Consider the following 17256-nt stretch of genomic DNA (forward strand, 5'->3'; position numbering starts at 1 on the left):
CCTATGGGAGAACTAGTCTTTTCAATAGTGAAAACAAAATTGGCAGTATTTCACTATCAGGACATGTAAAACACACCAGTACATGTCCGATCTTTCACATACACTACACCCTGCCAATGGGGGTGCCTTTGGCCTCTCCAAGAGGTGACTTGCATAAAAAAGTAAAGGTTAGCCCCTGGCAAAGGGGTGCCCTTACCGGGTCGACATAGCAGTGAAAAGGTGCGTTCGCAGACACTGCAGTGGCAGGTCTGACACACATTTGAAAGGCTACGGGTGTGGATGGCACAATCAGTGCTGCAGGTCCACTAGAAGCATTTGATTTACAGGCCCTGGGCACTCACAGTGCACGTTACTAGAGACTTACCAGTAAATCAAATAGGCCAATCATGGATGACCAATCAGAATCACAATGTACGCAAGGAACACTTGCACTTTGGCACTGATCAGCAGTGGCAAAGTGGCGAGAGTACCTAAACCAGCTAAACGAAATCCATGACACAGTCCTAAATGTAGGGGCAAAAAAGTCAGGGGAAACCACGCCAAGAATGCCAGATCTAACAAACACATATTGGCTGGGGATATTAGGTGTTACATCCATACTTAATGTGTCTTAAAAAAGAAATGCACTTAAGAAAACATCCTTATTAAGATACTGCTACCATTTACATAAATCACTTACGGTGAGAATCAGAAAGGCTTAGCGGTTGCTTACATATTGTATAATTTTTCTAAAATATTGATTTCTGAAGTGCAAATGCTGAATGTGAAGTACTCAGAGAAATCCTATTCTAATTGAGTTTCAATCCCAAGTCTGACCTTTTGTGGCAGTTCTTACTGGACATTCGTTTATGTGAATTATTTTATTTTTACGTGCAGAACCAACGAATCCCAGCAGATATGGTTTTTCTGCGAACCTCAGAGAAAACTGGTATGTTGACCTGCAAGAATTTTTTTATTTGCTTTTTCAATTTGTTGAGAAGTGTTGTGTTTGCACGCGGCTTTATTTTTAATGCAGTGAGTGAATCTCTTTTATGGTATTTCGCTTAAATGGTTAGTGATATATGATATGGGGAAATATAGTTCACGTTTATATAAGTATGCACAAACTGCCACCTGTCGCGCACATCACAAAACGTACTAGAGCATTATCACTACACATGCAAGCCATCAATTGTGGTGCACAGCATGCAAACCAAATGGCAATGGTGTTTTAATTTGAAAAGAAAAACACGCCAATGCAGTGCTGTGGGTACAGACCTCCCGCAGTGGTGCTCGTCTTCGCAGAGTAATATAACTGCACTTGCAAGCCACCTGAAATGGCCGATGACTTTCGGAGCCTTTTCAGTGATATGTGAGATATATATATATATATATATATATATATATATCACGTCTACACCAGCGTTTTCCTTCCCGACATTGCAGAAAAGAACAACACAGGAGCCGTGGCCTCAGTCAAAGTGCAGGAGACCCAAAAGACAGGTTTCAGGAGCATTCCACGTGGAGCGTTCAGTGAGGTGTGTGAGGCCCTGTATAACCTCTGTCCTTAATTTTACAAGAGATGGGCAGGCCCATAACATGTGTACAAAATCTGCCTCTGGACAGTGGCATTGAGGACATTCCGAAGGGGAAGTTGGGTTCATACGCTTTATCACCCGAGGCGTGAGGTAGGCCCTGTATAGTACGAACAATCTTTCAGCCGGGCATTTAGGGAGACGCTCCTAGGATACTCAAGGATCTGCACCCATTCTCTGTCATTAAACTTCCTGGCTATGTCCGCTTCCCATTTATGTCGAAGAGACAACAGGGAGAGTCCTAGATGGGACCATAAGCCGCGGTACAGCCATCTGACCAGTTGACTACCATGACTCATTATGCGCAGCGTCTGCAATAGTCCAAAGGTCGGGGGCTCCTTCTGGTCCACCAACCAGTACTTCTGCACATATTGTGTAATCGCAGCATGTGTTAAAACAGCGTGGGAGGGGCCGAGTGACTCTGCGTGAATTCTTCATGAGGCATTAAGTTCCCAACTAAAAATTAGTCACCTACGGTCGTCACACCACTCTCCACCCAGCTGTGTATTCTAGTGGCAGATAACACTCCCCGTAATCTGGGTAGGCCACATAGGGGGACATTGGGGTCGTATGGTATGGGTGTGGCAGTATATTTCAACGTTAATTTCCAATACTGGAGTGCAATGTGTAATAGATATGGGGGGTCTTTCATTCGGATCACACCGGGGCATAATAGAGATTGTAGGGATCCAGCCTGCAAATGTTCAGGGAAATAACCAATCTCAAATAAGTTATAACCGGCCAACCAATAAGCCATCCACTGCAGTTGGCCCACTATAGAGTAGGCCTTAAAATCCAACACTCCCATGCCCCCTTCCGTACTCGGTAATTGCATTTTGGTAAGAGCCAATCTGTGACGGCCCTGTCCCATAGTAATGAGGTTAATAATGTACCTTAAGCTCTATAGATCCAAGCAGGAAGGACCATGGGGAGATTCACAAAGTAGTACAACAATCTAGGGAGCACAACCATTTTAGAAACGGCTATACGACCTGTGATTGTTAGGGGCAGGGTGTTCCAAAACGCCACTTGGACCCTAGGATTGTTTTTTTTTTTTTTTATATCTTTCTTTTTATTAATGAAGAACACAGGAAAAATCAACAACATGCGTCTTACTTCACGGAATGAACAACAAATATACATACATATGGCAAAAAATAGACGGGTAACCCCAAGGTAGAAGCTGAAGCATGAAATAATACTGGAGTGTGGCCGTATAAATGCAATAATTTCAGATCCAGTCCAAACGACATTATTCAAAGTCCACCACCCATAGGTAACAGGAGTATCGTATTCGAATCTCTTTCGAGTGTCAGGAGAATTTAGGAAGATGAGCAGTGGACAAAATGGCGACCGCACCCAGCTCGCAGCAATTAAAAGGCCATACATTGTGAGAACCATGTAAACATTACGACCCCCAGGTCCCGTCCGCCCACCGAGCAGGATAACCATTTAGGAAGGCACCCATTGTCAGGATATGTGTAGGATTCAAAGACATAAAACGAAAACAAAGACAATACAATAAACCCCACCCCCCACCCTGCACCCCTGCATATGGCTATCGCCTAACCCCAACTAGCAGTGTGCCTCTCGCCCCAACTAACTAATACTAAAAGTAGTAAAAAATGGAGGAGGAAATTATCATACAGGCTCCCGGACTCCCCTCCCCCCGTCATAAGGAAACAACCCCTACAGTACAGTAAAAATAAATCCTTGAGGATACACAAGCAAAACGAATAGGGGAAGTTACAGGCACCGCCCAACCTCCCACAATCAGTATGGTAGCAAATCCCGTGTCCATTGAAGTCATAATTTCAGAACGGAGCAGTCAATCTCATTCTAGGCCCTTACGATCTTCCTTGCGAACTCCGTCTGGTAGAACCACCGCTTTCTCAGGAGAACCAAGTTTTGAAAAAAGTTCAAAAAAGTTCAGTCTGGAATAAATCAAAAATAATAGGTCCCCGAGAACCCCAACCACACTCATATTCTCCCTCACCGACTCCAGTTCACGATGATATTTCCTCCGTGGACTTAGTACGACTGATCGGGGGGAAAAAGACAAAGGTGCAAACCGCAGGTCGCTTCTCAAGGTCCCCGGGTATGGGGAAACAGGTGTTCCACATCTGATGACAGCAGTCTCGGTTGTTGCGATCGATTCGAAGTTCCAAGTTCGCAAGTGGGCGGCCGCGCTCCGACCACGGGCGTCAATACATCCTTCTGCTCGGTGCCTCCATCCTCCGTCTCAATGTACACCATGGAAAACTTAGCTCGTGCCGGGCCATGCAATGAATCAGAGTCCGGACCCACTCTCCTCATTTTAGCTGCACCAGCGATCATTTTGCAGACAATGGCGTCCAGATGCGAGTGTAGTGTGCAGATGGCGGCCAGAACGGTCTTCAGCGACGGCTCATACTCCATCTGGCCCGTCTCCGCACCTTCAGCTACAAACATGGTCTCTTCCCCGAAGACCTGGGTATCTCCGGGGGAACAAGCGAAAGCGGAGCGGACAATTACGGAGGGCGACTTAGCAATGAATTGCAGCAATTCGTACGCCGTTACCGCGAGCGAGGACCCCGATCCACCAAATCCCGGGGGGCAGCAAACCGGGACTCCAGGACTGGGACCTCCGCCCACAGCCTCCGACATGTCCAGTCGCCACTCGTACGATGTTAGTCCGACCAACCGACCGCCATCATTATCGGACAAGGATAACCTTCACTTCGGGGGACCGGACCCAAGTCGAGTCTCACGGCCGATGTTGTTAAACTGAAACCCGGGCAGAGCCAGTACTGGAGGCCCTGGCTCCCAAGCTGGACTCGGAAATATCATCCTGAACTGGAGTTAGTGAGGGAGAATATGAGTGTGGTTGGGGTTCTCGGGGACCTATTATTTTTGATTTATTCCAGACTGAACTTTTTTGAACTTTTTTCAAAACTTGGTTCTCCTGAGAAAGCGGTGGTTCTACCAGACGGAGTTCGCAAGGAAGATCGTAAGGGCCTAGAATGAGATTGACTGCTCCGTTCTCCGAATTAGACCACGGTATAACTCCGTCAATCAGGCCAATAAAATTCTCGGGATTGCAACTTCAAGCTCTGCAACTATTCATCCACATGGAGGTCGGGCGTAAAATCAGGATATGTGCCAGGATAATCCACCTAAAAACGGAGGTCGGCGGAGCCGGGAGCTCTCGCGGCCATCTTGGTTGCAAGCTTAGCTCCTCCGGCCCTAGGATTGTTATGTGTACGGACCACATTTCCATCGATGATGTCCGATGTGGTCCTGTAGATATAGATCCCTAGACGTTTAAAGGTAGAAGGCTCCACCTTAAAATGCATTGGACCAAATTGAAAGGTGGGACGAATATACGTAATATAAAAGGAGAAAGCTACCGATTTGGAGGCGTTGAGGTGTAAACCAGAGATCTCCCCAAATTGCTCAAACAGCGAGGCTATTGGTGTTATGTCTATATGCATATCTGCAAAGTAGAGCAACATGTAATCTGCATAAGCCGACACAGTGTGACGTATCCGGACTACTGGAATACCATATGGCGCCATTGTGCAACGCAAACGTGCCAGGGGTTCTTCATTCTGTCCATCAACTGTTGTTTTTACAGGGGTTCTAAGGCAAGCACAAACAGCAAGGGCGACAGGGGGTGACCCTGTTGTGTCCCTCAAAAAGCATCATATGCTTGGGAGATGTTGGTACCAGTTTTTGCCCTCGCTGTGGGTCTAGCATAGAGCAGTTCCACCCTCTGTAGGGATTCCATATTTGACCAAAGCAGCCAGCTGAATGGCCAGCTTAGGGAATCAAATGCCTGACGTATATCCAAGGAGAGGCACCCCGCATGGGGGAAATCGGCTCTGGCATAATGTATAAGGGCATAGAGACGTGGGATGTTCAGTGAGGTACTGCATTTACGTATAAAGCCACATTGGTCTGTGTTGATCATCTTGGGGAGTAAGGGAAGGAGCCTCGACGCAAGAAGTTTACTGAGAATTTTATATTCCGTATTAAGAATTGAGAGGGGCTTATATGCAGTGAGGACTGTCTGGGATTTATCCGGTTTTAATAAAGAGGTCACTATTGCCTCCCGAGCCGTAGGGGGCAGGATACCCTCTGTCAAGGCAGTGGTGTACAGTTGTAACAGTTTGAGTACTAGGGGAGTTGCAAAAGTGGAATAAAACTCAATGGGGAGCCCATCAGAGCCTGGGGTTTTATTACAGGCGAGTCCCTGCATTGCACTACGATCTCAGCAGTGGTGAAAGGGGCCGCCAAGTCCTCAGCCTGTGCAGCAGTAATGGTAGGGAAGTCCACTGACTCCAGGAATGTTGCTGTTGCTCCCATCATATCGCATGGGGGGGCAGCGTTAAAGGCTGCATAGTAGTCGTGAAATGTTTTATTAATTTCTACCTGCGTAGTGATCAAGGTATGACAGCTATCGTATATGGCCAGGATAGGTGTAGTGGTGGGTTGCAGCCTAATCAGTCTAGCTAGTAAAGTGCCCGACCTATCCCCCTCTGCATGAGTGCTCAGTGTGTACACATGCAAATCTATCACACCTAAGTGTTCCATCAGCTTGGCATACCGAATCCTAGCTTCTTGGAGGTCTGGCCCTCTCTCCACATCTGATTGGGCCGCTACCTCCAGCGTTTGTAACAAGGCCTCCTGGCCCATAAGATCCCTGACCGCCTTCTGTCTGATCCCCACTAGTTTCCCATAGAAACTCCCCGGACTGTCACCTTAAATGCCTCCCATTCAACAACCCTGGATGTTGTCTGTGCCCTAGTTTTCAGTAAAATATGTATCCATGGCAGTGGTTAATTTATCTCGGAACACTGAGTCTTCAAGTTGTAATGGTTGGAGGCTCCAAATGGGGATTGGCGTGGGGTACGACCCCAATAGAGTACCAACTCCAACGGGTTGTGGTCCGATATGGTTTTTCCCAAATAAAGGCTGCTCACACCTGTGGGGAACAAGTCTGGGGTGCATGGAAAATGATCAAGGTGTGTATGCAGGGAGTGCGGGTACGAATAGAAAGAATATTCATGCAGTCCAACATGCTGTTGTCTCCATATATGCAGGAGTCCCCATCCCCCGGCCCAGTTAGTCAAGGTAGTGGCCTGCACAGCAGCAGCCACATTAGCTAAGGGAGGGTGCGAGCGGTCCAAATTAATATCAAACACTGTGTTGAAATCCCCCCCCTAGTATCCACGGATACTGCGTCCAGTCAGAGAGTGCATGCAAGAGATGGGAAAGGAAGGTGCCCTGGTCAGTGTTAACTGCATAACTTGAACCCAAGACCACTGGTGCACCATCCAGTTTCGCCTGCATTAGTACATATCTCCCTTGATCATCTATCCTGCTATCGGTCAATGAGAAGGGGACTCCTGCTCGCAACCAGATTTGACGACCCCTTGAGAAAGCAGAATATACAGTACCATATAACTGACCCCTCCATCGTCTATGCACCTTACCAAGCTCAGAGGAAATCAAGTGAGTTTCTTGTAGGTAAACTATCTGTGTCCGGCGGAGATGAAGCTGGGCCACTATCCCATGCCGCTTCTGTATCGAGCCCATCCCCTGTATATTCCAGTTGATATTGTATGACTTTGCTGCAGAAATTATATAAAAAATATGAACCACACCCCCTCCCACCCAACCCCCCCACCACCCCCGAGGCCCGCACCACCCACGCCCAGGATTCCCAGGAAACAGATCAGTAGCGTTGAACAAGGAAACATAATTCCAATACAAGGTCAAACGATTAAACTTCGGTCGACCAAACTGTGTGCGCACAAAACACGTGACACACTATATAACAGTAAGGGCTTCTTGCCTGTGGGTTAGGCTGCTTACACCAGATGCGCAGGTATCTGTTACAAAGAGTGGACTAACCCAGGATAGGCCGGCGCACAGGACCATAATAGTCAAGCATACCATGCAACTTCCAGTGGAGCCGCCCACGTTTCCCCCCGGAGGTGGACGTGTGTCAAAAGAACATGAAACAATACTCCATTTTACATTACGCTCATGAAACTGTTAGGTCAGCGGGTCATTGTTGAATTGTGTAGTCTCAGAAGGAAACAATGCCATGCTGCCCCCAGAGTCTGAATCGGAGGACACCTCCACTGATGGACTAGTGCTGATGTGCGCACAAGAAGTTCACAATACTGAGGCTGAACGGAGGCCTTCACGTCTGCCCTCCAGCACTGACTGCCGTGAGGGGGACTGGCTGCCGTGCTCTGCGTGGTAAGTCCCCTCCACCTTTGACGTGGAGGGCGTTGTGTCCTTGGCTGTGATGGTGCAGAGCGTATAACATGCTCATTGTCTGGAAAGTTCCTGCCAAGGCATTCCCATGCACCTTCGGGCGTATCAAAGGAACAAACACGCTGGTTGTGAAGGATCTTGAGCTTGGCAGGGAATAAAAGTGCAAATGTCAAACCTGTAGCACAGGCCTGGGTCTTGACCTCCATGACGGAATAGCGCAGGCGTTGGACTGCAAATGTATAATCTGGAAAGATGGAAATTTTGGTATTGTCAAAGTGAATGGGGCTGGTGTCTCGAGCTGTTTGCAAGATATGATCACGGTCTCTGTAATTTAGAATTCTTGCCAACATCGGGCGCCGGTTTGCACCAGGATAGGTTTACGCATGGGTACCCGGCGGGCCCGCACCGCCGTAAAAAATGCAGATAAGCGAGTGGGGGCTATACTGGTGTTCAGCCAGTTCACTATAAAGGTTGTGAGGTATTGCCCTTCCGCACCTTCAGGGAGCTCAACAATGCGAAGGTTGTTGCGTCGGGCCCTACCGTCTGTATCATCGACACAAGACTTTAAGGCCTCCATCTGCTTTCGCATCTGCTCTATCTGCACATCATGTTCCTTCACCTGCGGAAGTGGTGTTAGAATCGATTGTTCAGAGATCTTCACCTTGTCTGCTAGCTTCTTGTGGTCATCCTTGAGCAAGTTCATTTCTGTGGATATAGTGGCTATTTGTTGCGCAATAGCCGATCTCGACTCTCGGATTTCCTGGAGTATCACGTCCAGCTTATCAGCAGGAGGTCGGGCTGTAGCCCCATCATCAGTCTGACGAGACTGTATAGAGGAGGTCTCTGAAGGGGGCGAGCCAGCTCAGCTGGTGTCCGCTGCCTTCTTCGTCCCACTCATGCCCATAGCCGCTGGTGACTCAGCCGCGTTGCCAAGTAGATTGCACTTATGGGCTCCATGCAAATCAGGTGGCCAGTAGGACAGTGCAGGTCCAGAAACAAGGCAGCCTCGTCAGCCACCCGATGGGAGAGTACTACACTTCCCGCCTGCCGTCTACACCTGGGACCAAGATAGGATCTAGAACCCACGACTGGGCTGCGCAGCCGGGCCACTGTTCGTGAAGTAATGCACAAGGGAGAAAGAGGGAGGCACCCCACATCGATGCACATCTACACCCAATGTGGGACAGCAAGGCAGGAGGGGTGCACTTATTAATTCTCGCGCTTCAACCAATCCACTCGGATATAGTGCCTTCTCATCTCTGCCCCACCAGGGAAGACGCTATTCTGTGATGTTGAGTACCGGGCCCAGTCTTGCCAAGTTTCAATGATCCCACCGGCCTCCAAGATGGCCCCCAGGCACTCAGGCGCACTCCTACCAGTGTGGGTACTTCGGCCACCAGTGCAGTTACAAGTGAGCAGCCGGACACCATAGGGAGGGAGCCACAGGCCACCACAATGCCACACTGCAGCGGTAAGTCAGTGGCCACTCCTCCACCGGAGACCAGGATCACTCAAGCAGTGAAGGAGAAGGGGGGGAGAGGGAGTCATGTTGCCATCCCCACCGCAAGGAACCAAGCACTGCGGAGAGTGGAGGAGGGCCTCCTCGGTAGCACCAGCCAGCACCCCCAAACAGGATTAAGGCCACCCGGGGTACCTGCCCTGCTCCCCCGCATCAGGACTCCAACCACTGAGTAGTGTAGGTGCAGGATCACTACAGTTACAACGCAATGTAGACGGAGGCCACTGCAGATCTTCAGGAGCAATCCCACAATCTACGAAGGCCCGGGGCTCGTCGATTATGCAACCTCCATCTTGGGCCTCTAGCCAAGCCCCCAGAGGATACTGCTACTACCACCCCAGGTGGACAGCCTATGCTTGGAAACACTCAGTTCTTTGGCAGAGCTGGAACGCAAAGACTGACCAGGTACATACCATCTGAATTTATCTTTAAGGTACTTTGGACCAAGGCCATGTAGTGCCTTATAGGCCATACACAATCCTTTAAAACTGATCCTTTTTCTCACTGGCAGCCACTGTAAACTGCGAAAGGCTGGCGAGGCTGAGACAAACCTATGGATCTTCATCAACTCCCATGCCGCTGCATTTTGCAGGATCTGTAATTCATTAAGTGTATTATTTTGGGTAGATTGTGATAGAGCCCATTCCAATAATACATCCTGGAAAGTACCAGTGCAATGACTACAGTTTTAAGCAAGTCAGTGGGAAGAAATGGAGCAATTTACGTTATCATTCGAAGGGTAAAGAACACACTGGAGGTAACTTTGTTTACCTGCTCCTAATATGTCAACCAGTCAAGAAGAACTCCTAGATTTTTACCCTCTCAACCGGATTTGGAAGGGTCATTAGTTCCTCAGGCCACCATTTGGGAGACCAGAAAGTCAGGTTATTTCCCAACAAAATGACCTCTGTTTTAGAGTAGCTAAGTTTTTTGCAGTTTTGGTCCATCCAAGAGCCCACTGCACTCATACAACTGTTAAAAATATTACTCCTATCCAGGCCTTTGTTTGATAGGGAGACTACGATCTGGGTGGCGACTGCATAAAAAACAAATGACAAACCAAATGATTTGATGAGTGCCACTAACAGGGTGACAAAAACATTGAATTGAGTCGTGTTTAAGGATGAGCCCTGAGGGACCCCGCACGGCAGTGTAAAAGGATCAGAAATAAAGTCTTTGTAAGAGACTGATTGAGACTGTTGTGTGAATAATGAATTCAATAGACTGATGGCTGACCCCTGAATTCCCAGGTTCGGGAAATGATCAATCAGAAGAGAATGATTGACCGTGTCAAAGCTATAGAGAAATCTAATAGGACAAGGGCGGAATTGCCCCCCTCATCCACTGCTGCCCTGATCTCCTCACTAGCCACCATCAAAGCAGACTCTGTACTGAAACCCTTACGGAACCCACGTTGGATGTTGTCCAGGAGAGCATAGTTATCCACAAAAACAGCCAGCTGATAATTCAATAACTTCTCATTTAAGTTAGTTTAAAGTGTGTATGGGCAATAAGGCCTTCTAGATCTTGGTTGGTAATGCACGCAGTATTTTATTTGTATCCTGTAGCTTACTAGAAAAATCAATTACTCTAAATAAACACAAAGGCAACCTCTAAATCATGTTTTTTTTTACCATGAAGGTGCACCCTTTGAACTAGATCACAAAAACGACCAGATTACACAAATTTGTTGATGAGCTAGGTGTGACTCCTTAGGCACTCTCTTAGCAGTTATAATCACTGAGAGGTAGCTGTTCCTAAAGAAAAGAGGATAGATCAACCTATTATGATTGGATAAGTTGTGATTATCTTAGTAAGGTTGGATAATGGAAGAATTGGGGGAATTTCGCCACTTTGACTTGGTGCCCTCACACACCCGTGCGAGTGTCATGCTTCATGATCGGACATTGCTCCTCGTGGGGATGGCGCTGCTGTCCTCCACGGGCCCCGCAAGTGGGCTCTTTAGCGGAGATCTTTTAAGGAGATGCCGCAGTTGTGCATGCAGGTGTGTGGGCCTGGAGAAGTGAGTTGGTGGGTTAAAATTATCTTCAATGGTACCCAGTTCCTAGTTTTATTCAGGGGTCCCGAAGATAAGGTTAAAATATGTGTAGGATGTGGAGGTCCTCCTTAGAACAAATGTGGAGGAGGGGTGAGTATTTTACCGCTGCTCACGCATCCGTGAAGTAAAATGTGAATATAAAAACTGTTGTTTAGGTCAACATGTTTCTCGCTACGGTCGTTCCCTAGCAGTAGCACAAAATTAGTTGGTGCATGTTTTACGCAGATAGTACTTTTCAAAAGTGGGAAATATTTCAAAACTATTACTTTTTCCTTGTATAACGTAATTTTTTTTATAGAATACAGTGCATTATTCGATGTGTACGTGCAAATATTTTCATGATTTAAACACCAAAAAATCATAATTCCGAAGTCTGGCTTTTCTGTATTTAATTCTTAAAATGAGTTTGTGGTTTGCGGTGAAATTTTACCGGCTGGTAGGTAACCATTAACAATGGTGATTGAAATGGAGGAAAGACTGCTAAGCGTTATATTAGGTACATTTCCATGATAGCAGGGAAGTAATAGTGAAAAGCAGGGTTCAGTTGTCAGTGGTCGATTGCCAGTGTAGTAAAGATTATGTTCATCAACTATCCCTGACGAAGTGTCCTGAGGCTTGAAGTGCACTGGGCTGTAATATTTAAGATTTTGTTTTAATCACAAATAACTTAAAGATTGTGTGGTGAAGGGCAGAGCAATGTTTGTACTTGAAGATCAGATTTTAAGACTGCTTATTATATCTGATTTATTTGTTAACACTGTTTTGGATGTTGCGGTGACCTAGTTATAAACTTTTTTGTCGTTAGAATAGATACAGGAAGAAATGCTGAGCAACTGCTGCAATTTTCATTTTCCCTCTTGGAATTTTGTTTTTGAGAGATTGAAAATCAAAATTATGTTTTCGAGATATAGCTTATTGCTCCAATATTGTATCTTCTATAGATTCACTTGCTTGAATCTTCCCTGTCGTCATGATGGGAGTCTCACGGTAACAGTAATAAAATCAGTGCTAAACTATTAGCATTAAACTCCATTGAAAAAAACAATTAAAATTTGTAGACAATTTACACTGATTTAATACATCCAAACTTCAGCCAATCAGAGCAGAGACCCTGAGGCACTCATCCCCTGCAGAGCCACCATACCTCAGATTTGTTACCGCACTTTGTGTGTTAGGGAGTCTATGCTCTGCTTAATCACAGTGTGTCACTGTTAACCTTTTGACCTGGAGTTCTCCTCGTCATCTCTAAACCTCCTACCAACATCTGAGGTACAGTCTGGGAGTGTGTTTGAGTGTGTTTTCTCACATAATGTCTCAGTCTAAAAAAAGGCTGTTCATGCCTTGCAGTACTTCTGGAAACTCCATGCTCTATTCTGAAAAATGCTTATATTGTATTGACCCACAACATAAGCCAATAGAATGCAGTACTTTTTCTGTGAAAACTTTCAAAGACTGGGAGGGTAGATTACTTTTGTGGCTGCAGAAAAAGAAGACCAGCCCTGACTCAGATTCAGAGTGTGAAGAGAAGGCCCATTCCTCCTCAAGGAAGAGGAAAAAGGGGACTCATCATCTTCTGAGAGAGACTCCAAAAACTCCAGGTCGTGCACAGGGAGACCAGTTTGGAAAAGAGAAGATGCAAGAAGCCGGATGGCCCTTCCTCCTCTCATCACAGGTCTGATACACCACCTGCATCTGCTCCTCATACACCATTCAAGGAGCCCTCTACTAAGACAATTCGGCGGTCGACGGCACCGTCGACGAAGACCTTACCGTCAACAGCATCCATGTCACCAGGAATATCTGCAGCGTCGACGGTGTTGACGATCAAGACTACGGTGGCTGCCACACCATTGGCAAAAACTGTGACGATGACGCCATAGTTGGCGTCAAGTAGGCTGTCTCTGACAACGAAGATTTCCTCGTCGACATCACTGCCAACAGCCACATCCGCTGCTGTTCCATCAAAGAAGGTTCTGGTCAGTGCTGCGTCATCTACACCCCACCGTCGACGATCCCGTCGATAGTAGAAAAGGACATTTTGTATCAAAACCTCTTCTCTGATGCAGGATTTTTTCAAAATTTCACCCCTGCCACCTGAATGTCTCCTGGACATTCAGGAAACCGAGGTTGAGGGTCTCTTTGGCCCTGTGTATAGTCCTTATAAAACATAAAGACCATCCATGGGTCTAGGAGGTCTATAAAATACCTACTTGTTTTGCAGAAAACCTAGTCTGCTGTATCCCAATGGTAAGAGGATACTGCCTATGAAGAGGCAAAACCAGATTTCTTTAAAAAGGAAAATCTTTTAAAAAGGACGGATACCCATCACTCACCAAAGTGATATGCTTCATCATCTGTGTTCTCCTTCCTGGTTACTCATTTGTGTAACCAAGGGCTACAACCTTCTCACTAAGAGAGGGGAGCTCCCAGATGTTTTCAAAAAGGAAAGTAAGTGAGAAACTGCAGATGTGAAGAGATATTCTGAGAATATGAGTGATGGACGCAGTGCATGAGTAAGAGAAGTGAAAGTAAAATTGGTAGTAGAAGAAAAAAAGTTTAATGGATATCTTCCACTTATCCAAATTAAAAACAGTGCAAAAGCAGTTTTAGCAAATTAACTGCTTACATGTAACTGGTTCTGGTCTACATGTTTTAGCCTACCAGGATGTCAATTTATCCTAGGCCTTCCTCAGGACCACTATAAATACTTGCTACTGCGTAGTGAAAAATATACAAAATATTTTTAGTGAATAGAAAATAGAAAATACAAGGTTGGGATCAATACAACCTAAAAAACCTGATTTGCAGGTGTGAAGATCCTCCGCAAGTTACAGGATGCTGTTAGATCCCGTGCCTTCCGGGGAATGGACCTCCCCTCACCTGGCGACAGCTCAGGAATGGAGGCCCCGCTCTCTCCGTCGGTACCTCAGGCGGCCGCTAAGCTGGGAAAGGAATTGCACACGAGTAGGTCTTTTATAGACCTCCTAGACCCATGTATAGTCTATATGTTTTATAAGTACATTCAGGGGAATATATCCACGCTAGGTCTTTAAACATTCCCTTAGACCCTCCATATAACATTTGGTTAATTTTGTTCCTGTGTATGGTCCCTCACAATTAAAAGTTAAATGTTTAAAATACGGAGGACGAGTAAGCGGACCGTAATCAGTCAGCCTATCTTGAAGGTGATTACTCTTTCTCTGACAGGTTACATCATTTGCTCAGGAATAGGACACATTCCAGGAGCATTATTCTTATGAGGAGCAAGAGGACCAGAAACATCATGTATATGAACCCACAATCACTATCCCAATTGCATTGGTCACAGACTTACGCATGATGTTAAGGAACTGTTATTAAAGGTTCCCTGATGCCAACTCTTCTCACCAGCTCCCACTGAAGCCGGAAGTTCCTGACACCACTCACAGAGCATGCCCAGGCCTCAAAGAGACAGACCTATACCACCTCTAACATTTATTCCTGATACTTTCCATGACAGCGATGACCTGCAGCTGGAAGAGGGAGAGATCTAGTTGCATCCTAATGTTCATACTGAGTGGGATGAAAATGTAAAACCAATGCCAGCTTCTTCTACTCCTCTGACAGCTGAATCTCCACTAGTAAATATTGGTAGTTTCCATGATTTGCTTGAGAGAGCGTCTAAGCACTTCGACCTTCCTATGCCAGTTCAACATAGTGCTTCCTCTATGATTTTAAGGCGCAAACTCAGCGCACCACTCATGCTACCCCTATTGTTGATTTCATATGGCAGTAAGGCTTATAATTAATGAAGACCCCGGCATCTGTAGCAGCTATTATTGCCAAGCTGGACGATTAGTACAAGGCTCCTGATGGTTCACCTACGTGTCCCATTGGTCACCCTAGACCAGACTCAGTCATCATGCAGTCTGTGCAGAGAAGAGCAAAAAAACCTTCCTCACCGTGTACAGGTTCTCGTGTTTAAGAAGGCCACAGACTTGATTATAAAGGCAAAAGGTTTTCTGTGAGGCCGGCTACTTCAATCAGAGCCTCCAATGCTCTGGCTATCTGTAGGAGATACAACCCTCAGATGTGGTCTGAGATTTCATCTCTTTTGGAATAGCTCCTAGATGACAAGAAGAAAGAGGCAAGAGAGATCCTTACAGAAAGGGAAAAGGCCTCTTCCAAAATTATAGATGTTGCCATGGATGTTTCTTCCACAGCCTTCAGGCAGATGACTGGAGCTGCAGTATTGAGACACCAAGGATGGCTTAAAGCGACTGCATTTCACCCACTAAAGGTTTAGACCAAGATGCTAGGCATGCCATTCTATGGCAAAAACCTTTTTGGGAAACATGTCAGTAAGGCTTTGCAGTCGTTTAAGTCTGATACAGACACCCCTAAGTCGTTGGTAAACTTGCAGCACAGACATTTCCAGGCTTTTCGGGGAAAGGGTAGAGGTCAATTTACCGCCCGATGGCAGTTCCAGCACAGGTTTCAGCCCTACTCCCAACAGGGTTTTCGTTCGTAATATTTAGCACAGTCTTACAGAGCAACCACAGTGTTTACATGTTCCAGACAGCTGAAGCGTCGCTGTCCGGCAGCAGGAGGAAAGACTCAGGATACCAAGAGAAGACAATGAAGTAACGCAGGCTCCTGTCAACTCATTCCCGCTTCAATTAGGTCACACATTCTCCAAAGTCTCCGATCAGTGGAGCTCCTCTCTTCCAACAGATGGGTGTTAGACGTATTCCAGCATGTTCACACCCTGAACTTAGTTCATAAGTCTCTTAATCTTCCTCTGCGCAAGGCATCACATCATCATTATCCATTTCTCAAGAAAGAAATCCCATTGCTTCTTTCCAAAAAAGCAATAGAAGAGGTGCTGTACTATCAGCGCAACCAAAGCTAGTATTCCCACTTCTTTCTTATCAAGAATAAGTCAGGAAAGTTGAGGCAGCTAATGGATTTGAGGCTCTTGAACAAGTTAATCAAAAAGCAACCCTTCAAGATGCTATCTCTTCAAGAGATTTTGCAATTTATGAACTCAGGAGATTATCTCTCCTCCCTGGATCTACTGGACGCTTATTTCCATGTTCCGAAACACCAAAGGTTTCTCTGGTTCGAGGTGGCAGGCGTCCATTTTCAATTCAAGGTGCTCCTCTTCTGGTTAAAATTGGCTCCCAGAGTATTTACCAAGTGCATGGCACCAGTGGCGGCTTTCCTCAGAGGTTCCAGTCACCAGGTGTTCCCCTCCCTGGACGACTGGGTAATCAAAGGTCCCTCTCTCCAGTTAGCAAAGAAGTCCACAGAGGCCTGTCTGACACTTTTCCAATCCCTAGGCCTCAATAGGTAACAATTATCTCTAGTTCTCTCTAGATCACTGGTGTTTCTAGGAACAGTACTGGATACGAAGCTGTCAAAAGCCTTTGCCATGGAAGAGAGGATGTCTTGCTTAAAAGTAATCACACTATCCCTCTCTTAAAAAACAATGTGTTTCTATACGAGCATACAAATCCATGCTGGGGATAATGGCATCCTGCATCCCATTAATTCCGAATTCTCACCAGCATGATGCGCAGTGGACACAATGCCTTAGATCTTTTGAGGACTTGATCGCAATAACCCCGAAGATGAAACTGCAAAGTCGTGGTGGACGGTCAGAACAAACATCTCCCAAGGTATTTCTTTTCTGCCTGCGATGCCCCAGATGGTGATGACCATCAATGCCGCGCTGAAAGGATGGGGATCCCACCTGAATGATCCAGTCATTCATGGGAAGTGGCCCCGTCCGGAAGCATTATATCAAATAAATCTAGAAATGGAGCCGGTCTTTCTCACCCTTCAAGCCTTTC

General features: G+C 46.3%; 1 protein-coding gene across 2 annotated transcripts in view; it reads left to right on the forward strand.

Annotated features, from left to right (window-relative positions):
* ATP9B (ATPase phospholipid transporting 9B) overlaps positions 1-17256 on the forward strand; it is a 2445811-nt gene that overhangs the window by 710282 nt on the left and 1718273 nt on the right. For both annotated transcript variants that reach the window (XM_078687568.1, XM_078687569.1), the window contains exon 7: positions 877-928. In XM_078687568.1, coding sequence (XP_078543694.1) covers positions 877-928 — 52 coding nt within the window. The remainder of the gene's footprint in view (positions 1-876; positions 929-17256) is intronic.

The sequence above is a fragment of the Lissotriton helveticus genome, chromosome 4_1 (genome assembly GCF_964261635.1).
Source record: "Lissotriton helveticus chromosome 4_1, aLisHel1.1, whole genome shotgun sequence".
In the NCBI taxonomy this organism is placed as follows: Eukaryota; Metazoa; Chordata; class Amphibia; order Caudata; family Salamandridae; genus Lissotriton; species Lissotriton helveticus.